The sequence below is a fragment of the Ostrea edulis genome, chromosome 6, assembly GCF_947568905.1.
Source record: "Ostrea edulis chromosome 6, xbOstEdul1.1, whole genome shotgun sequence".
In the NCBI taxonomy this organism is placed as follows: domain Eukaryota; kingdom Metazoa; phylum Mollusca; class Bivalvia; order Ostreida; family Ostreidae; genus Ostrea; species Ostrea edulis.
The window spans coordinates 58,205,463-58,227,880 of record NC_079169.1 but is presented as its reverse complement, the minus strand read 5'-3'; the positions used below and the strand labels follow the sequence as shown (position 1 = coordinate 58,227,880).

The 22,418-nt window shown below is 34.7% G+C and overlaps 2 protein-coding genes across 5 annotated transcripts; one reads left to right on the top strand and one right to left on the bottom strand.

Annotated features, from left to right (window-relative positions):
- The first annotated feature begins 63 nt into the window (after window positions 1-63).
- LOC125683776 (UPF0711 protein C18orf21 homolog) lies at window positions 64-6,913 on the top strand. Its single transcript, XM_048925233.2, has 6 exons — window positions 64-173; window positions 1,174-1,211; window positions 1,793-1,992; window positions 3,266-3,356; window positions 5,002-5,134; window positions 6,614-6,913. Exons 1-6 carry the CDS (start codon window positions 97-99, stop codon window positions 6,849-6,851), a joined length of 777 nt encoding a protein of 258 aa, XP_048781190.2. The 5' UTR covers window positions 64-96; the 3' UTR covers window positions 6,852-6,913.
- Window positions 6,914-8,527: 1,614 nt separating this feature from the next.
- LOC125683777 (uncharacterized) lies at window positions 8,528-21,905 on the bottom strand. Of its 4 annotated transcripts, XM_048925234.2 has the most exons (6): window positions 21,808-21,868; window positions 19,489-19,615; window positions 16,650-16,806; window positions 15,659-15,760; window positions 14,388-14,513; window positions 8,528-10,402 (listed from the first exon to the last, which is right to left on the bottom strand). In XM_048925234.2, the coding sequence occupies exons 2-6, from the start codon at window positions 19,605-19,607 to the stop codon at window positions 10,253-10,255; spliced, it is 654 nt and encodes a 217-aa protein (XP_048781191.2). In that variant the 5' UTR covers window positions 19,608-19,615; window positions 21,808-21,868; the 3' UTR covers window positions 8,528-10,252. The 4 variants fall into 4 exon arrangements, with proteins under 4 accessions (XP_048781191.2, XP_048781192.2, XP_048781193.2 ...); XM_048925235.2 differs by lacking the exon at window positions 19,489-19,615 and having other exon boundaries at window positions 21,808-21,905; XM_048925236.2 differs by lacking the exons at window positions 19,489-19,615; window positions 21,808-21,868 and adding an exon at window positions 19,276-19,294.
- Between the last annotated feature and the right edge of the window lie 513 nt (window positions 21,906-22,418).

Genomic DNA, 22,418 nt, shown 5'->3' with positions numbered 1-22,418 from the left:
GATAGTTTGGACTGCGTGTGGAACTCTTCAGTGAAATGAGGTGTAAATGCTAGAAAACCTTACTTTCACTTTCAGAGAACGTGTCTGGTCCATAAGATGAGTGGTTTCAGTAAATGCAAACACCTTCGGAGATTAGCGTCTGCTGTGCCAGGCTTTACAGCTAGATATTTAAGGTAAAACAAGTTTAATCTATATTATAGAAATAACATTCTAACATAAAAGATAGAATACTACTCGGTATCCACATAGTCTACTTTTCAATGCTTTCTAGACGTTCCGTCCCATTATCAATCCGTCCCTTAGTCGATTCGTCCCATTACCGATCCGTCCCTAGACTATCCGTCCCGTAGTTAATACGTCCCCTAGTCGATCCGGCCCAGAAAAAATAATTACTGTTTTTCCAAGCTATTTACAGTACTGAATTGGTTTAATTCATCTGCGTATTTCATCTTCATGGTGTGTGTGCCACTGATATCTTCTGTCATCAGGTAGGATGACAATAATATGGTGTTTTGATATTTGACAGCTTTTTCAAAGATCATTATACACATCACAATATTCGATAAAATGGGCTTCATTTTCAATACAAAGAATAGTTAGGTTACTGTAAGCTCGTAATTAATGATCAAAGGTTGCACAACAATGCAGTTATAAAACTGTTTTTACTCAGGTGTTTTCACAATGATCAGTGGACAGGGGACACACATTTACATTGATTGCTATACATATTTAAATAACGATGTTTCTATAATAGTTAATGAACACACATTTTCATAACCATCGCACTTCAAACAAAAATTATAAATCCTAAATAAACAATTTTATTTACACGTCTAACTTCAGCAGGGGCCCTACTGGGCAGTCTGCGCTATAAATCTACTGTACACCATCTCCAGTTATCTAATTTTGATAACTAACTGCAATATATATGCAAAAAGGTCCCTTTGTCTTAAGTAATTATTCATTTATTATATCTTTGATAAAAAAAAATTGGAGGGGCCGGATCGACTAAGCAAAATGGGCCGAATCGACCATGGGACGGATCGACTAGGGACGGACCGACTGTGGGACGGAACGACCTGCTACCCTTTTCAATGTACCGTCTTCGTTATTATTCACAGACCTGGGCACCCTCTTATATGATTAAAACATGTATGTTTCTCCTCCTTTCAGATTCAAAGCTGTACAACTAGAATTTAATGACAAAAGAGGTAATCAATATATATCTTTTAACAGGTTAGGAACACTTCCCTTATAGCGAGATATTCTCGCTAAAACGCAATTGTCCCTCTCTAGCGAGAGTAAATATATCCCGTACAACCGAGAAAAACACCCGTGGAATACATCTCTTCGTGTTTCACGTGAAAAGAAGAAAGAGTGCTAAAATGTGTGATGCTTCTGCAAATATATTAATCAAAACAAAAACACTCACAATGTGTATTGGATTTCAGACTGCTTCTCTCTTACGCAGCAACTTTGATATGAAATTTCTTGACTATGTTGTCAATTTCATAGAAACAATTCTCTTCATGTTGAGTGTGTCGCACTTATTCAGCGTTGCACGGGATTTGCCATTATTTTCAATAAAGACGCCAAAACACCTGTTTATGGTAATGTTTATTTCTCGCTAAAGAGGGATAATCGCATTTTAGCGAGAATATCTCGCTATAGGGGAAGTGTTCCCAACCTGTTTAAAATGAGCACCAGAAGCATTCTAAAATTAAGATTAATTACTTTTGTGAACATTGTTTTTTAATTGAATTGTTTCATTTAACACAATAATATTTGACAGAACTGGATGTATCCCATGCACACTGCATTTATTGTGGTAGTGAATTTAGTCCAACCAACAGCAGAGTGAGACTACGACCAAAGTTAGGTCTGAATAAAAACTTAAAGAGACTGTTGGAAAGGCACAATACAAATCCAGTGTCCATTGGAAAATATCAGAAAAATTTGGTCAGAAAGTATCTCAGTAGTAAAAACATGTTGGTAAGTACTGAAATATTTCCCAGTATGCTATACTTAGTATTACTTATATTAATTCAAACATAACATGTCTCTCACTCTTGTATTGAATGCTGTCATCAGTAATAGTATGTTGGTTATATTTGTGCAGTACAAGTTGACTTCCCTCTTTGATCAAGATACATAAAGACACCAATTCGAATAAAAAGATTGAAAATCTAAATACTGGTTTTTATTTAGCCATTTGATGATGTAATATAAAAATAATAACAAATTTCTAAATTCAACCTGGACTTGGATATTTCCCTGTGGGACTTGGCAAAAACTAGCCCCTCAAGTCCCAGACTTGAGCATGTAAAAAAAAAAATTCAGCCCCTGAAGGCTTTTAAGGCCAGTCAAGGGCAGTGCTGACTAGGGTGGACAATCTAGATCTTGTATAACGATCTAGGTTCTCATCAACATCAAATGTAAAAAGTCATAGTCATTGGAAGGTAAATTCCTTGACATGATCAGAATTACATTTATTAAACTTGCAGCCGTGAAATGTTGCACAAAATTCTGAATTCCTAGTGTTGGTTTTCTAGGTCAGTTGTATAAGGTCAAGGTCACTCAGCTTCAAGGGAAAGTCTTGAAGTTCCATGTGTGCAGAAATATTACCTTGCATAAAGATCTGGATTCCTGTGAGCTTTTAATGTTAGATGCAAAAGCTAAGTCAAGGTCATTCCTTGTATGCTAGACTTCCAAGTTAATTTGAAACCAAATTTCATTTTAATAAATACATGTATATAGTCAAACCTCGTTATCTCAAACTCGATGGGACCGAGAAAAAAACTTCCGAGATATCCGAGGGTAAAATACTTAAAAGAATGGATCACTTCGACATATCCATGGTATTCGAGATGTCGGTGTTCGAGATACCAAAGTTCAACTGTACAGATAGATTGTACATATAGTATTGTACAGAGCAATCTAAGTCCTTGTTTTAAAAATCAAAGAACAAGGTCATCGGAGAGCACTTTCAAGAATAATGCCATGCTGCATGGGGATGCCCCGCTTTGCAGACCTATGGTTTAATCTCATGTATCATCAGATGGTACACAATGAATGTACACAGATACATGTGCTAATTTCATATGCTATAATAGATGTTTTCAATGGACTTACTACAGGGCTGCATCATATTCTCTGCTACATGTGATGTCATATTACTCATATATACAATAGCTTACAGTATATTCTGAATAAATACAAGTTTGCAATGCAGAAAAATCATTAAATTTCTATACCTTTGTTCTAGATAAAGACATGTTTGCAATGTAGCAAAACCACTAAATTTCCTGCGCAGACAAGAAAAATGCATATGAAGCGAATCAGATCATCAAAACCAGGTATATATACATACATACCAAATGTCCAAGTGCATTGGTATTCACATTCATATTATACCAGTATGTGGTAACAGATATTGTATTGTAATTTACATTTCATAGCACAGAAACTTGGGCATGTGGTTGTAGAAACTTACTGACATATTTGAATTTATATAGTGATACTAATGGGTATTTATCTTCATATTTGAAATACACGTGTACTGTGTAATATATTTAGTAAGAATACATTTGATTCTCATATGAATTCTTCATACCTTTTAGTGTAAAATAAAGGTTGCATTGGGCCCTTAAAATTTTGTTTAGTTCAAATCATGTTTATTTTATGCCCCCATAATCGCATCTTCGCTAGCCAAGGGCGACGATACACGGTGTTCCTCTTTCACTGTGAAAGAGGAACACCGCTTATCGTCACCCTTGGCTAGCGAAGATGCCATAATCGGAGATTTGGGGGCATATAGTTTTTTTTATCTGCCCGTTTGTGTTTGTCTGCAAAAACTTTAACTGTGGCCACAACTTTTGAATGGATAGGATAGGGCTTTCGCATTTCACAAGTGTGTTCCTTGTGACAAGACCTTTCTTTTTGTACCAAAATGTCTGACCTCATGACCTTGAGAACATTAGTGTTTCACAAACACATCTTGTTATCCTTCCATTGATTGACTAATTTATGTTATACTAATTAATATGATTGAAATCTGAATTGAATGTTTATACTAACTTTCTGGGATGATGAGTTTTACTTCTATATAAGATACAAGATTTATTTATCCAATTTAGGCCTCCAGAGAAGCGACAGGAGTTTACAAACAGAATGCGATAGATCGAACATGATCTTATAGCAAAACACAATTAATGCATTTATAAGAGATATTCATAGAATGTAGAGAGAGATAGCACTGAGTTTTAGTGTAATATACAAAGCACTAAAATAACCAACACAAAAAATTAGATTCTCAAATTTTCGGAACGACCCATCTCTTCCTCGGGACAAACAGACTATTTTGTTTGTCCTGAGGAAAGGAGAGGTCGTCCTAAATTGTTTGTGTCATTGGTTATTTTAGTGCTTTGTATATACAGTATGTGTGTGTGAATTCTTCAGGAATTGATATATTAGATATTACATATACTTCTGAAGAATGGAAGGAACTAGTTGAGTTTACTCATTCGGATTTGTGACATTTTATCATACTGCTACTTGTGTACATTTTTCTAAACTTATTTCTGGAATACAAATATATATAACACTTTATTGATTTTACAATGATTAACGAACAAGTTCTACAACTTGTCGGCTAGGATTTTGGCTTAAAGGGAGGAAACCCACGTGTCTGACCACCATGCCCTCTCACATACAGCCAAACACACACACATATTTTTAGTATTACAGAAGAATATGATATGCATATGTCATCCTGATGAGAAAACATACTATTCTCTAGGAAAGAAAATAAAGACTGTCAATCTACTGGTATATGTTGTATGTTTTAAGGAAGATCTTGCTTTGATTTCAATTTTTTCTGCTATGTATTCAACAAAGATTAAGAATGAAAGAAATTACACACTAGAAAGTGATTGAGTTTTACTGCAATTTCTCCGATACAATCTTAAGACTGTGTTTTGCATATTTTGTTCATTCTTCCAGCTCCTGAGGAAAGAATATCCGAACATGAAACAATACCTGAAGATAAAAAGTTAACTAAGAAACAGAAGAAAAGGTTAAAAAGGAAACAGCTTCAAAATCTAATTTTGGGAGACAAAGATAGTATCAGTTTGAGGTACAAATTATTTTATGGTTATTGAAAATCAAGACAATTTAAAAAGGTTCAATGATAAATTTTGTTGCACATCATTTTTCTTTTTTAAGCCTCTCAAACGAAGTTTTAAGATTTCTTGTTTTTGCTCGGTTCTTCCACTGCTTCTTTCTCACTCCTAAAAATGTCCACAGCCGTTCTCTGAAACTCTTAGATGAAAATATTAAATATTCAAGGATGTAACTGGCCAGTGTATCTAGTTGTGCAGAAATGTTTTTGTTTTCAGATTATCAGGGGTTAGGGTACATTTTTGAGGGGGTCAAATGGGAGTTGAGTCAAAATGGGAGTTGAGTCAAACATGGAACTCTTTGGGGGAAAATTAATTCCAAAAATTCAACAGATATAACTTGACAAATATGATGAGTCCTGGGATCTTTGCAAATGAGAAGATAATGACAGGGCCTATTAACTAATATCAAGGTCAGGGGACACCAGTGACCTTGACCTCTCAACATGAACTTAAATACTGGTATAACTTTAAAACCAGGACTAATAGCGGCATGGAATCTTCAGAAATGAGAAGAGGTTGATAGGATCTACAAACTAATATCTCCTGTGACCTACAAACAAAGGTCAAGGGACTCCAGTTACCTTTACCTCTGACCTTAAAATTGGTATGACTTTGGAACTAGGTCTGATAGAGACATAGGATCTTTAGAAACCGAAATTGATAGAGATTGAGATATCTTCAGATAAAAAAAAACTAGAATCGAGGTCAAATGACTCCTGTGACCTTGAACTTTGATTATAAAAACTTTAGAACCAGGACTGATAGAGATATATATGGGATCATCAGAAATGATGAGGATATTGGGACCTGCAAACTAGGATCAAAGTGGCACCAATTTTTATAATAAAGGACACAAAAGGATTTTTTGAAAAAATTTCAAAATCAAGGTATATTTTTGATCAAGATTTTTAAATAAAATTAAAATTGGCATGGACTATATGCAAGGGAGTTATTAATGTGGGGGAAACAGTACATGTTCATGTAGTGCAATGTAACAAACAGTACTTAATTTGGGAGACTTTATGATCGGCCGATTATAATCATATCTTGTTTTAATAAGATTGATTGTATATTGTTTAACATCCCGCTTGAGAATATTTCACTCACATGGAGATGTCACCATTGCCAGTGAAGGGCTGCAAAATTCAGGCCTATGCTTGGTGCTTACGGCCTTTAACCATGGAGGGATCTTTATTGTGCCACATCTGCTGTGACACGGGGCCTTGGTTTTTTTGGTCTCATCCGAAGGACCACCCCATTTAGTCGCCTCTTACGACAAGCAAGAGGTACTGAGGACTTATTCTAACCCGGATCCTCACGGTCTTGTTTTAATAAGAAGTTTATACACACAATCTTATGTTTGAAGAATGTTGTTTGAATTTAATATCATTGAATTCATATAATCTGAATGTTTCAATTTTCACTATTTTTAGTGCAACATCCACAAAGGAAGCTGGCATGGAAAGCAGAAATTTGAATGAGTCTACCACAGTAAAAACTAAAAACTCCACAAAATTTGTCACAAGCAATAAAAAGAAACTGCAGCAATCCGGGAAACCCATTCCAAAACTCATGGGTAAAAATCGCCACCAGCAGCTGAGTAAAATGCTCTCTAAAGAGAAAACAGAAAACAAACCAGCTTCATTAACCATGTTCTTATCAAGTTTGTAAATATCAAATCATGTACTATGTCATGTCAGATATTAATTCTGAAATTAAATCTTGAAAACCAGTTTTGTTGTACAAATGCTTGCCAGTATATCAATACCCAAAAGAATTCTTAACGAGACACAGATAGGAAACGAGGTATACCTGACTTTTGTTCATTGTACCATACACGTCTTTACATTTCATAAATAGCTGTTTTAAAGTAGAAGATTTTTTCCCCTGTAATAGCTAGTATATAATTACTTTTAGGCATATGTGCAAAACTTTTAACTGCTATGTATACAGAATCCTTGCATACTCACAAACTTGTCCTACACCTGATTTTATCCCCCTATAAGTCCCAATAAAGCTTCAGGACAGATTATTGTTTACACTTGGGTCATGTGACCTTTTTTCTACCTGGCTCCATGCCACTTGGTGAAACATTAAACATGAGAGCTGTTGGTCTTTTCCTTTATAAAAATATTTTGTTCACAATTGTAAAATGATATCTATTGACATCTGTTGTGCAAATAACACTAAATGGTGCACGGACTATAACATTATTTTCAATATGCCTGCATCTGCACTATACGAGGATTGCCTGAAGATACCGATATTAGTTTGCAAACTGCACTCTTGTGGTTCATGAGAAGACTTTTAAAAGAACATTCTTATGTAAAACTTTAAACTCCTCTTGCGGCTACTCATTTTTGCGATAAGATAACCAAATACGAGAGACATCGGACTGGTTTGTGGCGAGAAATATTTGCAATGACGATGCTCTCTTGAAAATTTCTAGGACGTGAATAAAAGTTACTTTTTTGCCTTTGTCGATGCATGAATGAACCCCGAGAGGCTGATAAATATAGTAACAGCTAGGAATTCCAACAGAAATGAAAGTAAAAGGTCAATACCAATCTCTACCCAGAGTTATCATTCCTTAAACTCACAAATACCTGTCAATGTCTCAAATTAAGCAATGTTATTCCACATGTAAATCCACTTCTTTTTTTGACGGCTAATAAAACTAAGAACTTCTTTATAAAATATCGGGGAAAGTGTAGGACCAGCACGTAGTTTTTCCCCCATTACTATGCATTCTTCATGTACCTATGTATAGGCTTGGTAAAATAGAACCCAATATCCATGTTTCAACCCAAATCAATGCTTCTTGAGTCACAAAGACTTGACATCTGCTCAGTATTTATTCATTTATGTATATTTTTGTAACTGAAGTCGAAACCATACTTTATTTGAACATATGTGCCATTTTACAAAACTGTTGTAAAACCCTAGAAACATTGACAGAGGTATTTGTGAATGTAAGGAACGATAACTCTGGGTAGAGATTGGGTCAATACATGTATAAAAAATAGATTTCATATCTGAAAAAATACATTTATAGTGAGTCATGAAGTTTTGTGGTTTGAACTCTCATGTATTTTCAAATTTTTATATTTACAATATTCTATCTTCATTTCAGTAAAAATTCCAGCTGTTGAAATATATGTACTATATTTAGTAAGATTCATATGAGCAATGATCAAAACTGCAGCATATTCATGAGGAAATGGCCATCATTACAATTTGTAAAGATATCAAGGCAAAAGCATTGGAAATGTGAACATAAATGTATCTATAAACAGCCTGATAACTTTGACTAGTTTTAAAAAATCAGACAAATACATAAAACAAAACTTAGAAAAAGCACAATTTTATTGCACCAATATCAATGTTAAAACTGCATTAACAAATATTCTGTAAGCATTGCATAGTAATACATGTACATGTCCCCTACTGACCCCAGGTCAAGTTGTCGTGAGTATTTTGCACAAATAATCAGGCTTAAAATAAAAATTGATTTCTTTGATGTACTCTGACCGATCCGTGAAATTTGCCCCGACCCAAGCGTTTTTTCCACACTTGGAAATTTTTAATTTTTTTTTTTTTTTTTTTTGCTCCCTGGAAAGTAGACATTCTTCAAATTAGTTTTAAACTTGATGCCATTTTTTTTTTTTTGGACTAGTTGTTTTACAGAATTTTTGTTACACTGTTTAAAAATGTACTTTAGGTGTCTTTCGGTTCTACTTTCACTTTGATAATGACCATTTGTTAATCCGGGAACTTTTCAAACACTTTGGTATATGAACGATCAAATATACCGCATCCCTGTTCCAAATTACCACATTATCTACCAACAAGATAGAGCAAGAAGCTACGAACTCCCCCGTCGAGGCCTGATCGTATTTGTGTACAAAAGTTTGAAAGCCATGTTACTTAAATCAAAAATCACGCGAGATAGCGCACCCGGCAGACCACGAGTCTGCGTTCAAGTTGGTGGTCTATATTTCTGAAAAAGCACGCATAAAATTTTGATATGGGATTATTTAAATGTTAAGACGATTTAATAGGTGAAAGGCACTTTTACTTTGCTCTTAAACTGAGATACACGAATGATCGTCACAACAAATTGAACGATGTGGGGAAGTCGACATTAAAATTATATTGGTCAATATTAAAACTGATTGTAAATTGCTGTCATCAAGCAATTCACTTGGATATTCATTGATCACATTAAAGTGTTTAAGTGATTTCTATTATGAAGGTCAAACCACAAATTGAAGAATCGATTGGTGGTAATAAGAAGGGGTGTTAACTTATTTATTAACAACTGTAGAGGTCCTCATCCGTGACGAATACAAAACGTCCTGAGTAAATTTCAAGAGACATTGGAAGATTTACGTGTATTATATACAATGTGTACAAAATGATTGCTCTAATCTCTATTCTGTCTGGCAGCATATGTGTTTAATGAAAACATCAGTAAATTTGTAAATCTGATTTTCTTGACATTCAAAAAAAATAAAATTAAATATCGACCTACCTACCCGACTTGAAAAATGTGGGTCGGAGTACATCAAACAAAAAATTTTTTAATGATGGCCTCATACTTCAACAGTTTATGCATAGGTTCCATAGAATAAAAGCCATGACACATTCAAATCCATATTTTCTATGTAACTCACTGTAAAGTCAATGGACCGAAGGAAAAAAACTGAATCTGATCTGCATCTTCTCATAGTAAAGGCTATAAACCAAATATCCTATGAATATCTACAAGTATGAAGAAAAAAGTGCAGAAAACTGAGTATTCAAAATCCCAGGGCCATAACTCAGCAAAATAAATGAATGGACCATAACAAACTTCGAACTTGACCTGTAACTTGTGATGGTAAAGCGATGAACCAAATATCAATTGAGTATCTGCAAGTATGACGAATAAAAAAGCAGAAGATAAATTTGCTGGACAGAGTGCAAACCTACAGTTCTCTGGCTTCACTAGTAGGGGGACTAAAAATAGACGAGAGATCAGTTTAGATGAAAAAATGAAGAATTGCAGACTTCATACATATTTGGAGTGATTAACCCTGCGATGTCTGCGATTGCTTCTTAAGCAACAGGTCCATGTAAGCTACAGAGATGAGATCTTTCTCTGATACACCCAGTTTCTCCATTAGGTCTTCTGCTATTTTCTGTAATTGTTCAACGGATTGTCCTTCTTGCATCTGTACCTGTAAGATAGATGTTGAAATACATGTTTATTCAATTGCACTGCCAACACCAAAGGACTATCATACAAGTAAAATGTACTTCATTTGGTGAAATCACCATTCTTTGTCAATTTGTGAGTACTTAAATTCACAAATGCTGTACTCCAAAGAACATTAATCAAATCATCAATAAATAAAGAATTTTGATATCTCATGAATTTACACAAATGTCAATTATTTGCATATAATTATGCAATCTTTGAAATTGTTCACTGGCCAGAAGACCGGGGGTTTCAGCTTGTAGAGTATAACATTCATGAGGCAGTTGGACTTGTGCTTCCAAATCTAACTGACTTGTAGCTAATATTATTCCCAAGATTGAAATGAGGTGATGATCACAATTAATAATGTTATACAGAACATGCATCATACATAGAGAGAATATGAATGAACCCTGTAAGTGGTTTCACATAACCTTGACCTCTCTCTTCAAAATTGTTTTTAAAATTGAACACAAGTGTGTAATAATTTATGGTTGATTTGGACCTGTAAAACGCAATCCTGCTAGTGGCCCAAATGGCCAGTGCTCAAAAATGTTTTTGTGTGAAGACTATTAAGAAAGGAATCTACAGTATTAATGACAAGAAGCAAGGCTTGGATTGAAAGAGTGATGACTTTGTCTGAAGAAAGAATAGAACTTTTCCTTCATTCTGACTATAACCATTAAAAAAGGCATTCTGAGAGTATTACATAAGCAATACATTTCCCATACCAATGCCCCATTAATGGATTTAATATTCAAGAGAATGCACATTTATTGTTTGCTCATTTGACCTTGAATTGTGACCTAAAACATTGGCAACAAGTAACCATATTTACCAGTATTGAATAAGTTTCATGTTTTAATTCAATACACAAACATGAAGCAAATATCCTAAAAGTCGCATAGTTAATTGTGATTTTAAAACTATAATTATAAAAACAAGAAAATTTGGTACTCCGTCATCGTGCACATTGCTTAGTTTCCATGCATCAAATTTGGGTCAACATCTTTGTAAAAATATGTGGGGAAAACAATCGTGCAAATTGAACACAAAACAACACATCGATATAACATTCGTATCTACATTTTAACTCTGTTCGTCATCAGTACCCCTTGCTTGTCGTAAGAAGTGACTAAATGGTGTGGTCTTTCGGATGAGATCGCAAAAACTGAGGCCAAGTGTCACAGCATGTGTGGCACAATAAAGATCCCTCCCTGCTCAAAGGCTGTAAACACCGAGCATAAGCCTAAATTTTGCAGCCCTTTACCAGCAATGGTGGTGTCTCCATATGAGTGAAAGATGCTTGAGAGGGACATTAAACAATCAATTAAAAGCCGATTTTGAATATACCCGCAATTTCAGTTGGATTGCAGGAATGCGGTGAATTGAATACTGCCGACTGATCAGTCTTCACTCATCAGCAACAGAAAAAATACTCGCGTGATTCAGACTTAATTAGCAACATACTTTCATCGACTGCATCTATTCAGATGTCCTACTTTTACAGTCTTTCCATCGAATCACAATCCTGATGAATACAAAAGGCCCATGGGCCACATCGTTCACCTGAGTCACCTTGGCTCATATTTAAAGATTTTTCCTACATATTTGCATGTAAAACTTTGATCCCTATTGTGGCCCCAACCTAATCCCGGGGGCCATGATTTTTTCAAAATTGAATCTGGCTTTCATGTGAATGTAAACTTTTCTGACCCAGTGATTTTTCATCAGAAGATTTTTAATGATTTTCCCTATATATTTGTATGTAAAACTTTGATCCTCATTATTACCTCATCTTACCCCCGGGGCTATGATTTTAATAAACTTGAATCTGCACTATGTCAGGAAGCTTTCATGTAAATTTCAACTTTCCTGGCCCAGTAGTTTTTGAGAAGAAGATTTTTAAAGATTTTCCGCATATATTTCAATGTAAAACTTTGATTCCCTATTGTGGCCCAATCATACCCCCCGGGGGCCATGATTTTAACAAACCTGCATCTGCACTATGTCAGGAAGCTTACATGTAAATATCAGCTTTTCTGGCTCAGTGGTTCTTGAGAAGATTTTTTTAAAGATTTTTCCTATATATTTGTATTTAAAACTTTGATTCCCTATTGTGGCCCCATCCAACCCCCGGGGGTCATGATTTTAACAAACTTAAATCTGCACTATGTCAGGAAGCTTTCATGTAAATCTCAGCTTTTCTGGCCCAGTGGTTCTTGAGAAGAAGATTTTTAAATGACCCCACCCTATTTTTGCATTTTTGTGATTATCTCCCCTTAGAAAAGAACATGGCCCTTCATTTGAACAAAATGGAAAGCCCTTCACCCAAGGATGCTTTTGGCCAAGTTTGGTTGAAATTGGTCCAGTGGTTCAAGAGAAGAAGTCAAAAATGTAAAAAGTTTACAGAAAGAAGGACAGACAGATGACGAACAAAGCTCACTTGAGCTTTCGGCTCAGGTGAGCTAATAAAAATGTAACAATATAGAAATTAATTCCTATAACACCTGTCCATCAAACGTTACAAAATTCGAACTTGATCAGGCCTGGATTTCTTGAAATAAACTTAAAAGTCTTATCTTGGACTTAAGTCTGAGATTTTGCTCAAATTTTGATTCCTCAAATGAAAGAAAACTCAAGTTTGAGATTTTTTCTTGGAAAAATCCAAGCCCACGTAGTTTGCCACTCTGAAAGTAGACTGCAACTTTCAAGTGAATTTTCACAAGTATAAAGGAGAAAAGTCTGGAAAACTTGATGGGACAGACTGAAAGACAAAGGGACGGACAGACGGAGAAGAAACCTACAGTCCCCTTCAGTTTTACAAACCAGTAAGGGACTAATAAATGTACAATATATGTATTTCAACAATGCAAGAAAGGAATGATAGAAAATTCATAGCAATATATCCCCAAACTAATTAAAATGAAAAAAAGCAGAGGTGGGCAAGCTCACATACCCCACACTCCAACATTGCTTGACAATGCCTCACATAATGAATGGTAATGCTATGCATTACTGCAAGAAGTTCAAAAGGGGCATAACTACCAGAATAATTATTGAATCAAAATTTCCTGGGAATATGCACATCTACACAGTTAGTCCTTATTAACTACAAAATTTCACGAAATTCCATTGGGTGGTCTCTATGTGTTGCGCTGACAAAATAGGGGACTGACAGACTGGTCAAAAACATTATACCCTTCGCAACTTCGTTGCGTGGGGTATAATAACATCTTCGATCAATCATCATCTCCCGATTTCATATGTTGCTGCAGAGTATGATATTGGTAGCAGATCAAAGATCTTATTGTAATCAGATCAAGCAACTCCACGATACTTTGCTTACTACCGCCCATATGTAAATTCAATAGGTCTGACTGTCAGTGTTAACTTCATTACACATCGCATTGTAAGTCAAACATCTGATATAGTATATCAAACTTGGATTCAAAATCTTTTGCTCTTGGTGTTAACTTCTATATTACTGTGGTACATACAGAGATATCTTTACAAAAAACGCCCACACTTTCTGTGAGTTTCTACCTGTCTACGTTTGTCGCCATCTTGACCAGAAGACAAGAATAACCATAATAATAATGTATTTATATTTTGTATTCAACTGCTTTTTTTTCCAAGTTGAAAGGTATGTCCTTTTATCAAAGAATGAAATACAATGGAGTCAAAGATTACTATACGTAATGAGAAAACACTGGGAAACATTAAAATACCCAGATAAGTACTTGTGTATTGTAATGAGAAAACACTGGGAAACATTAAAATACCCAGGTAAGTACTTGTGTATTGTAATGAGAAAACACTGGGAAATGTTAAAATACTCAGATACATTGTAAGTGCTCATCTCTGCAGTCACCTTGTTGGGAGATCCCACTTTCCTTATTTCTTTAATAAAATCTCATAAAATTGTAAACTTGGTACATTGTAATATCAGAATTAATTTATACCTCCAATTCCATGAAATCCCCAAGCCCTTCCACCTGGTCAACATGGACTCTGGTTTGTCCGACCATGAAGAGGGTCCTCACTTTTCTTACTATTCCTTTTATACCTAGGGCACTACCAAGACATTTCTGTGGATCAGAGAAATTCATGTCTCAGATAATACATTAATTTTGCATGGTGACACTAAATGTTTTTTAATGATCTTCTGGTACAAAAATAAAATAGTGGCTATTTTTCCATGTGCCAAAGGGGTCTTTAAAGGAGCATATTCTGTACAGTGCTTATCATTATACATCCAAGAAACTATCAATGTTATTACATGTGAATACAAATTTGTTAAACTCCTTATTTCTTTCATAACAATTTATCAGACAAGAATAACCATAATAATAATGTATTTACATTTTGTATTCAACTGCTTTTTTTCCCAACCATAATAATATGGTTATTTTTTCTTTTTTTTCATTTTCAATATGACCTGAACAAGATCATGATTTTATACGTAAAGAACCTGCATTACAACTTTGCAGTAAAATTCTGGTGACCACTTCACTAACCAATCGTAGATCGTAAACATACAATGTAAAGGTGAACGTAGCACATACAACCGTTTCCCGAAAAGTTACGACTTGCAATTTACGACCAATATTGACCGTAACTCTATGAGTAATCTAGGGCTCCTACATGCATGTAAATGTTTGAGTTTGTTGACACTGTGAAGGAAGAAGACAATCACTATGACTTGCAACTCAAAGTGATCGTAAATGTAATCAAACATTTACGATTTATGATCTTTTAATGAAATGGCCAACTGATCTTTAGTAGAGCCTAGTGCAATATCATTTCCTTTCTAGAACTGTATAAAGACTAGGGAGTTGTGAAATTCACTGTCTAGAACAGTAGAACTGTATAAAGATCAACTTGAGTGTGCTGGGGTTGTCAACTGGGGAGGTGTGAAATTTACTGTCTAGAACAGTAGAACTGTATAAAGATCAACTTGAGTGCAACGGGGTTGTCGACTAGGGAGTTGTGAAATTCACTGTCTGGAACTGTATAAAGATCAACTCGAGTGCAATGGGGTTGTCGACTAGGGAGTTGTGAAATTCACTGTATAAAATTAAGATCACCTTGAGTGCGCTGGGGTTGTCAACTGGGGAGGTGTGATTTTCACTGTCTAGAACTGTATAAAATCAAGATCACCTTGAGTGCGCTGGGGTTGTCAACTGGGGAGGTGTGATTTTCACTGTCTAGAACTGTATAAAATTAAGATCACCTTGAGTGCGCTGGGGTCGACGACTGGGGAGGTGTGAAATTCACTCTGTTTAGGTCCTTCCTCATCAGGTCTGTTGTAAGAGATCAATTCACTTTTCTCATCCTAAGAGATTATACAGATATTTAAAGTCAATGTTTTTGGCACTGAGTCATTATCATACTCATCAACAATCCTATCAGAATGTTGCATTTCAAAATGACAGCATTTTTAGTATCTGAAATGTTCCAAATGAATGGATTGAACGATGTATTTGATATTTATTAAATCTACATTGAAATTATTTTGGTTTATCATACACAAACATCAAAGGCCAGTAAGGTGTGAAAAAACATGTTGGGATATTTTTTATCAACAAAAACATCATTAACTGCGCAATTTCATGCTCGCTTAACTTAAAGTAATTCCACCCTCCTGTGATGTCATCAGATTTTGCAAAATCAATGATTTATTTAGATTTATGCATGATAGGAACATAAATTTTGTTGCAGTCTTTTTCTATAGTCATTATAAAAAATCTTGTTAAAAATAAAATATTTCAAAAGTCCAAGTTATAGATGAATAATCAATGATACGTTCCAAAATATTGAATCCAAGGGCAATAATTCTGTTTCTATTGATTTCTTTATCAAGTCTATCATGTCTATTATCCTTTATTTTTTACAGACATTTTGTGAAGATACAGGTTCATGAAATTGCTATAAATGCTACGATATCGTCATAACCAATTTGTATGGAATTTGAATAACGCTGTTTAAGTTAGATTGCATATTTCTGACGGTGATGTATGATTCTTTTTATGTATGTCTCACATCTTAAAAAGTGTGATGACCTATATATTCTATTTGATAATTTGTTAGTTTTAACTCTAATGAATGGAAATAAATACACATTTAAACTTGTATCAGATAAAACTGTGAGTATGGAGTTACCTTAAAGAAAAGAATGTATCATTGTTACCTTATTTCTTTTTTCTACTGGAAATGAAACATACCTTGATGGTTCTTAGCTTTAAGCGACCATTAGGAACATGAAAAAAGACATCTTCCTGCACTAAGACTTCTCCATCTGTTTTGCTCAATTCTTTAGCTCTCTTTTTAAAGTCTTCAAGGCTTGCAATTGATGCTTTGATTTCCACATTTGACGGCATCCTAAAACAATAATTGCTTCTAAAATAACAGCTTTCAGTTCAAAATGATTTCTGTTTTAGACTATAGCCTTATAACATTATCATACTAAACATCTTAGGTACAAGTTAAACATAAAAGGACATCTTAAAATATTTCATTCCCATGGTGTTTGCTATTTCATTAGTGTAATCGCCATTATCATGTTTGTACAACCAAACAACAGGTTCCATGAGAAACACATATTCACCAGTACTGGAAGTTAATGTAAACTATCATACCTACATCATAATTTTTTTTTTTTTATCATGTACGTACTCTTCCAGTTCGTGTCCATGGTCATATTATGACCAACATACTTTTTTCTGTCATGGATTGGTAGACTCCTCCTTGTTCATCATGACTATGCATACAATTTGTATGCTAGATGTATTGGAAAGAGTGAGGTTTTTAAAGATTACTTTCAGGGGTTTTGATTCACCCCTCAGCTCTCAAGGACACCAAACTTTACAATTCTATTGCCCTTACCTTGTAGATGTTATTAAATTATATACATATTTGGTAAAATTTAGCCATGTAGTATCGGAGAAGTTGAAAATGTTACTGCAAAATGACTGTCAAAAACAGTAAAACCTTAATTGAGAAGTCTTACATGTTGATGGACCTATGAGTGTATTTAAACAGAACAGCTTCTCAGTTTTTGTGATCAGAAGTGATGTTGATTTCTTCTGATTATCCATTAAGGTGGTTCATTACATTGAAATTTTATTGAATGGCTCGCGTGATCGATTGTTTACGCACCTCTTATGAAGAATGATTTGTTCAATTTTTTTTAAATCTACAGATAAAATTTTCAAAAAACTTGTCATTTAGAAAAAATAATTGAGAGCTTGTATTACTTTTTCGATGATGAAATCATGCTTCATACGAGTACTTAAATGAGCCATTCAATAAAATTTTAGCGTAAGTTCTAGAGATTGTTTTTATGAAAAACAAATGTCTCCCCAGCTCCCCAAATTGGAAGTGCACCAAATGAAACCTCCTCCCCTTAATGTACTGCATGGTATAAGGAGAAAGCATGAGCAGGACCAGACATTATGAACTCCGATAAACCACAAAGAAGTGTTCGCAAATTATTTTATGACCCCCATCCCTCAGATCCACTATAACTTTAAGGGCAACAATTGGATCCTCCTGTCCCTGCAATATGGACATCTGCAAATGGTATTGAAGTATTGTACAAAATTTCAAGTCGATCGGATAAGACATAGAAGAAGCGTTCACAATCTATTTTAACATCCTCCACCCTTCTTAAATCCACTATAACTTTTAGGAAAATAATTGGATCCTCCTGTCCCAACATAACTGAAGCTGTTTTGTTTTCAGTTTACATTAATATTTTTATTCAAAAAATTAGAACGTCCGAGTTGTTTAGGCATGTTTTATTAGATATTCATACCATGCACCAAATCACAGCAAACTTTGAACTAAAATATCTTATTTGCAAACAAAACATCTTTTTTATCATTCCAGGGTAAAAAAAAATATCCATAATTATAAAATAATTGAGAGCTTGTATCATTCTTTCGATGGTGAAATCGCAACTTCATCAGGGCCCACCCCCATTAGGTTTAAATAGTTTAGCATGCACGCACCAGAGAGGAACCTCAGTTTTGAATTTACACCATTTCAATTCAAATGCTGATTAATTTATCAATCATTGTGTTAAAAATTAGGATTTCCATTACTATCATATTATTTTAATATGTTTTTGAAAAATAATGTGCAGAGCCATGACACATGATGTGCCTCTCTCACATTAATCAATTTCACCAAAATGTAACAACAGATACACGTATTTGTAAAAATATGTGTAAAGGTTAAAATTGCATCACAATATGTTATCATTGAAGCAATCAGACCATGCAGTTACAAAAGCAGTATCCTGGCATGTCAATTCCTCTGATTATCTGATCTCCTACCTGTATATCTAATCTTAAATGCATAGTCCAACTGATCCTTCCTATATACAACACAGCATGATAAAACAAGTGAGAAATTCATTCCTATCACTCTAAAATTTCTGTCAATGAACCACTTAAACAGAATAAATGGAATCCGCTTTCTACAATTTGATGTTTTACTGAAGGCTCTGGTATCTCACAAACAAACATTTTGAAAATGTAAATTTATTTGAAATGCTACTTTAAGTTTATCATTGAATTTTTTTTAAAATATGTAATTACAGAGGATGAGAGAACTAAAGAACCTTCCTAAAAGAAGATGATCTTTAATTATTGCATTACCAAAGGAAGCAATACTTAAAATGATGTGCCCTTTCTGAGTTTCATTATCAATATTACTTTTTTAAAAATGTGCCTAATTCTTGTTCTAGCATGGGAATAAAAAAAATATTATTCATCATGGCATTTTAATTTAAAATGCAAGAAAATGAGGAGTTTAAACCCCTCCCTTTAAAATGTCTATGCTTACCTGCATCAGCTGACATGTAATATGTAACAGACCTCTACTATGTCCAAAAATTTAATTAGAGTTATCTTCCCTTAAAACATTTCAGTCATTGACTGGAATATATTCTATCCAGTGGGGAGGTGGATTAGGAATATGCAGTTAACTATAGATTTTTTCATAGACTGGGGTTTTACTTTAAAAACCATCTCAGATTATTTTAATATCTATACTTACCTGCATACACTATATTCTGCAAATTTGTAGTTAAAGGTGGTTGGGATTAAATGTCTTTTTAGGTTTTCTTTGCCCACTTGCAGTCTTTGAAATAGATGTCTTGGTAAAATTCTCCCCATGACAAACTCTTCAAGTAAAAGGAGGTGAATGCATTTTCTGATGCAGACTAGTGAACTGCTCAGAAAATCTCCTTTACAAAATCTCCATCACTGTCTCTGCTTTACCAGCTGAGTCTGTGTTTAGCTATGTAATATCTGAGCTCAGCTCCGACACAGTTGGGCAGAAGGTTTCCATTGAACGCCTTCCATCAAATTTTTCTGTTACAGACTATGATGTCATAGATCTATAGGTACATGTTGCCACAGTGATAGGGTTCTCAACCTTGAGGAAATTATAAAATCACTAAGACATAGATTTTTGTTGCATGGAGGGTGTGTGTGTGTGTATGTGTGTATTTTCCATGATGAATTTCTCTGCCAATTGATGTTGATTTACTGTATTTAAATGAATAGTTCTTTTGAATGTTGAAATATTCATCAACGTCGCAGGTACTATTTAAATTTATTTGATGATAGATAGATAGTTATGATAATACATCTGTAACAGGAAGGAAGAAAATGCAACAGACCAGACCGGGATTCGAACCCAGGCCCCCTGAATCTCTAGTTAGGTGCTCTACCAACTGAGCTATCTGGACACCGGCAATCAAACCCAGCTGACCGCTACACATGTAATACTAATAAGTAATAAGACATAAAGTTCAATGCCATGTAGTTCAATATTGAGGTCAGCTTGAAAACTTCACAATATCATTGCATATTAACCCTGTTATGAATTCTATATGCTATGCCTATATTTCAATGTGAAGAAAAGTTTTTCTTCATATACTTGCAAGTGTATGCAAGTATTTTCAGTGATCATCATGATCATGTATGAAATATGTACTAAGCACAGAGAAATCATTTACCAACGAGCTACTGATAGGGTGGAATATCGATATTCACATCCACTTCATGCCAAATACAGATGCGTAAACATCGGCACTGTAACTTTTCTAGTTGTGACAGAGTAAGCATACCTGGAAGTGACATTAGCATTAGACTAAAATAGCAAAGCTGTTTGTCCGTCATCTTCAGAAAGGAAATAAATATGAAACCCAACAAAGATCAGAATAGTAATAGGCACGTAGTACAAGTACATATGATTGAATGTAATGCAAAAGATACCACGGGACGGTGCATTGGTACTAAGTCAACATGTCATGTTTACAAGGAGTGCATAATTATGTATAAACATATTGGTTTGAACTTTCACATGCTTCATTTTATATTGCTTCTTTAATCAAATCGCAAAGCTACAAGTACATCAGTATTTTCACAATATTGAGTAACCATATTAATCTATTCATGTTGTCAAGACTGGAAAAATGTTCACATTGTTGTTTTATAATTTCATACATGTTCTGCCTGAGTGAGTTATAAGTTAAACATTCAAAAATTAGATGAATTTCATCACCAATTTTACAAGAAGAACACTTTGTGCAAAATCTTAAATGTCTAGGGATTCCTGAATAACGACCTCGTTCTACTGGTAAATTCTGCGCTGATGTATGTAATCTTGCAAGTGCTAAAATACGTTGTGCAGGTGGTTAGTTTCTGTAGAAACGAGGGGGTTATTTATATTTGGTCTTTCCTATCCCCCTAATATAAATAACCCCCTCGTTTCCACAGAAACTAGCAGGTGGTAAGAGTGTTAAGTAGTTTTCAAAAACAAAATTAGTTTTAAATTTAACATAAGTTTCAAGTTTTCCATATTGTAAACTTCTGATATATCCCCATTCTTTCAAATAATGATTGCATAACAATTCCTTACATTTTTTCACCAAATTACAGAAACCCATACTTACCTCAGACACTTCGTTCACGTTTGATGAGTAGGCCTACAACTTTTAAGCCCATCTTTCTCATACAATCATCAAACAAATGAAGTAGACGAAGGTATAAAATGACCGAGAAAGATGGGTTAAATGTTAAATCATATATGGCAAGAAATCAGAAGTTTTTCCGAGTGACAATTTGTAATCAGGTTACACTAGAATACAAAGTTATTGTTGTACAAATATATCTACAACACTCAATGTGATATATGATGTTAAAGTGTAGTAATATTGTGCATTTTATGAGAAAATCGATTTCATACTCAGTATGATACTGCGTTTGCTGCGCTTCAGAGTCAAGCCCTCGTGATTCCCAGTGACGATCCCTCGATTGTGACGTTGTATACGGTGCGTATGTGAAAGAAGAAGAATAAAAAATTTACCTGTTCGATATTCTTTTACTACCCGCTGCGGATTCAGTTTTTCCCTCCTTTTTTCACGAAAACTTTACCTCCAAATAAAAAGAGTTCCAACGGTTTGCTAGTTCATACATCAAATGTTTCGCATTTCTCTCTCTCTCTCTCTCTCTCTCTCTCTGATACAGTACTCTGAGAGAGAGAGAGAGCGAGAGCGCGAGAGACTGTTTTCCAGATCTGACAAGAAGAAACATTTTATTAATGTTGGATGGCGGCATATATTTCTGTCCTCTACATGCAAAATGTTGACTCATGTGTCTCCTAGGTGCACATTAATTGCTAGAACCGGCCGAAGCTGAAAGTAAATTCCCAGAGGTGAAGGACGTACTGAGCACTACGAGATTTTGTGAAGGCGTCACTCCAAATATTCAGCCGAGCCGAACCTCAGCCGAGATTACTTAAACATGTCTCATATCTGTCTCTGCTATACATGTACAATAAACGGACACTTGGTCCACGACAATGCAAAATTACAAAAATAATTTGTTTTGTTGTAAACTATTTAACTAATTGACAAAACAGACAATCTAAAGAACATTGACATGATGTCATTCCACATCTTTTTTTTAAGCAAAAAG

Excerpts from the sequence above, each read along its gene's own strand:
- LOC125683776 (XM_048925233.2), top strand. The coding sequence starts at position 97 with ATGAGTGGTTTCAGTAAATGCAAACACCTTCGGAGATTAGCGTCTGCT. Across the intron at positions 174-1,173 it reads TTTACAGCTAGATATTTAAG|ATTCAAAGCTGTACAACTAG; the intron begins GTAAAACAAGTT and ends TCCTCCTTTCAG. Across the intron at positions 1,993-3,265 it reads TCAGTAGTAAAAACATGTTG|ATAAAGACATGTTTGCAATG; the intron begins GTAAGTACTGAA and ends CCTTTGTTCTAG.
- LOC125683777 (XM_048925234.2), bottom strand. The coding sequence starts at position 19,607 with ATGGGGAGAATTTTACCAAGACATCTATTTCAAAGACTGCAAGTGGGC. Across the intron at positions 16,807-19,488 it reads GCAGAATATAGTGTATGCAG|GATGCCGTCAAATGTGGAAA; the intron begins GTAAGTATAGAT and ends TTATTGTTTTAG. Across the intron at positions 10,403-14,387 it reads GGGATTTCATGGAATTGGAG|GTACAGATGCAAGAAGGACA; the intron begins GTATAAATTAAT and ends TCTATCTTACAG.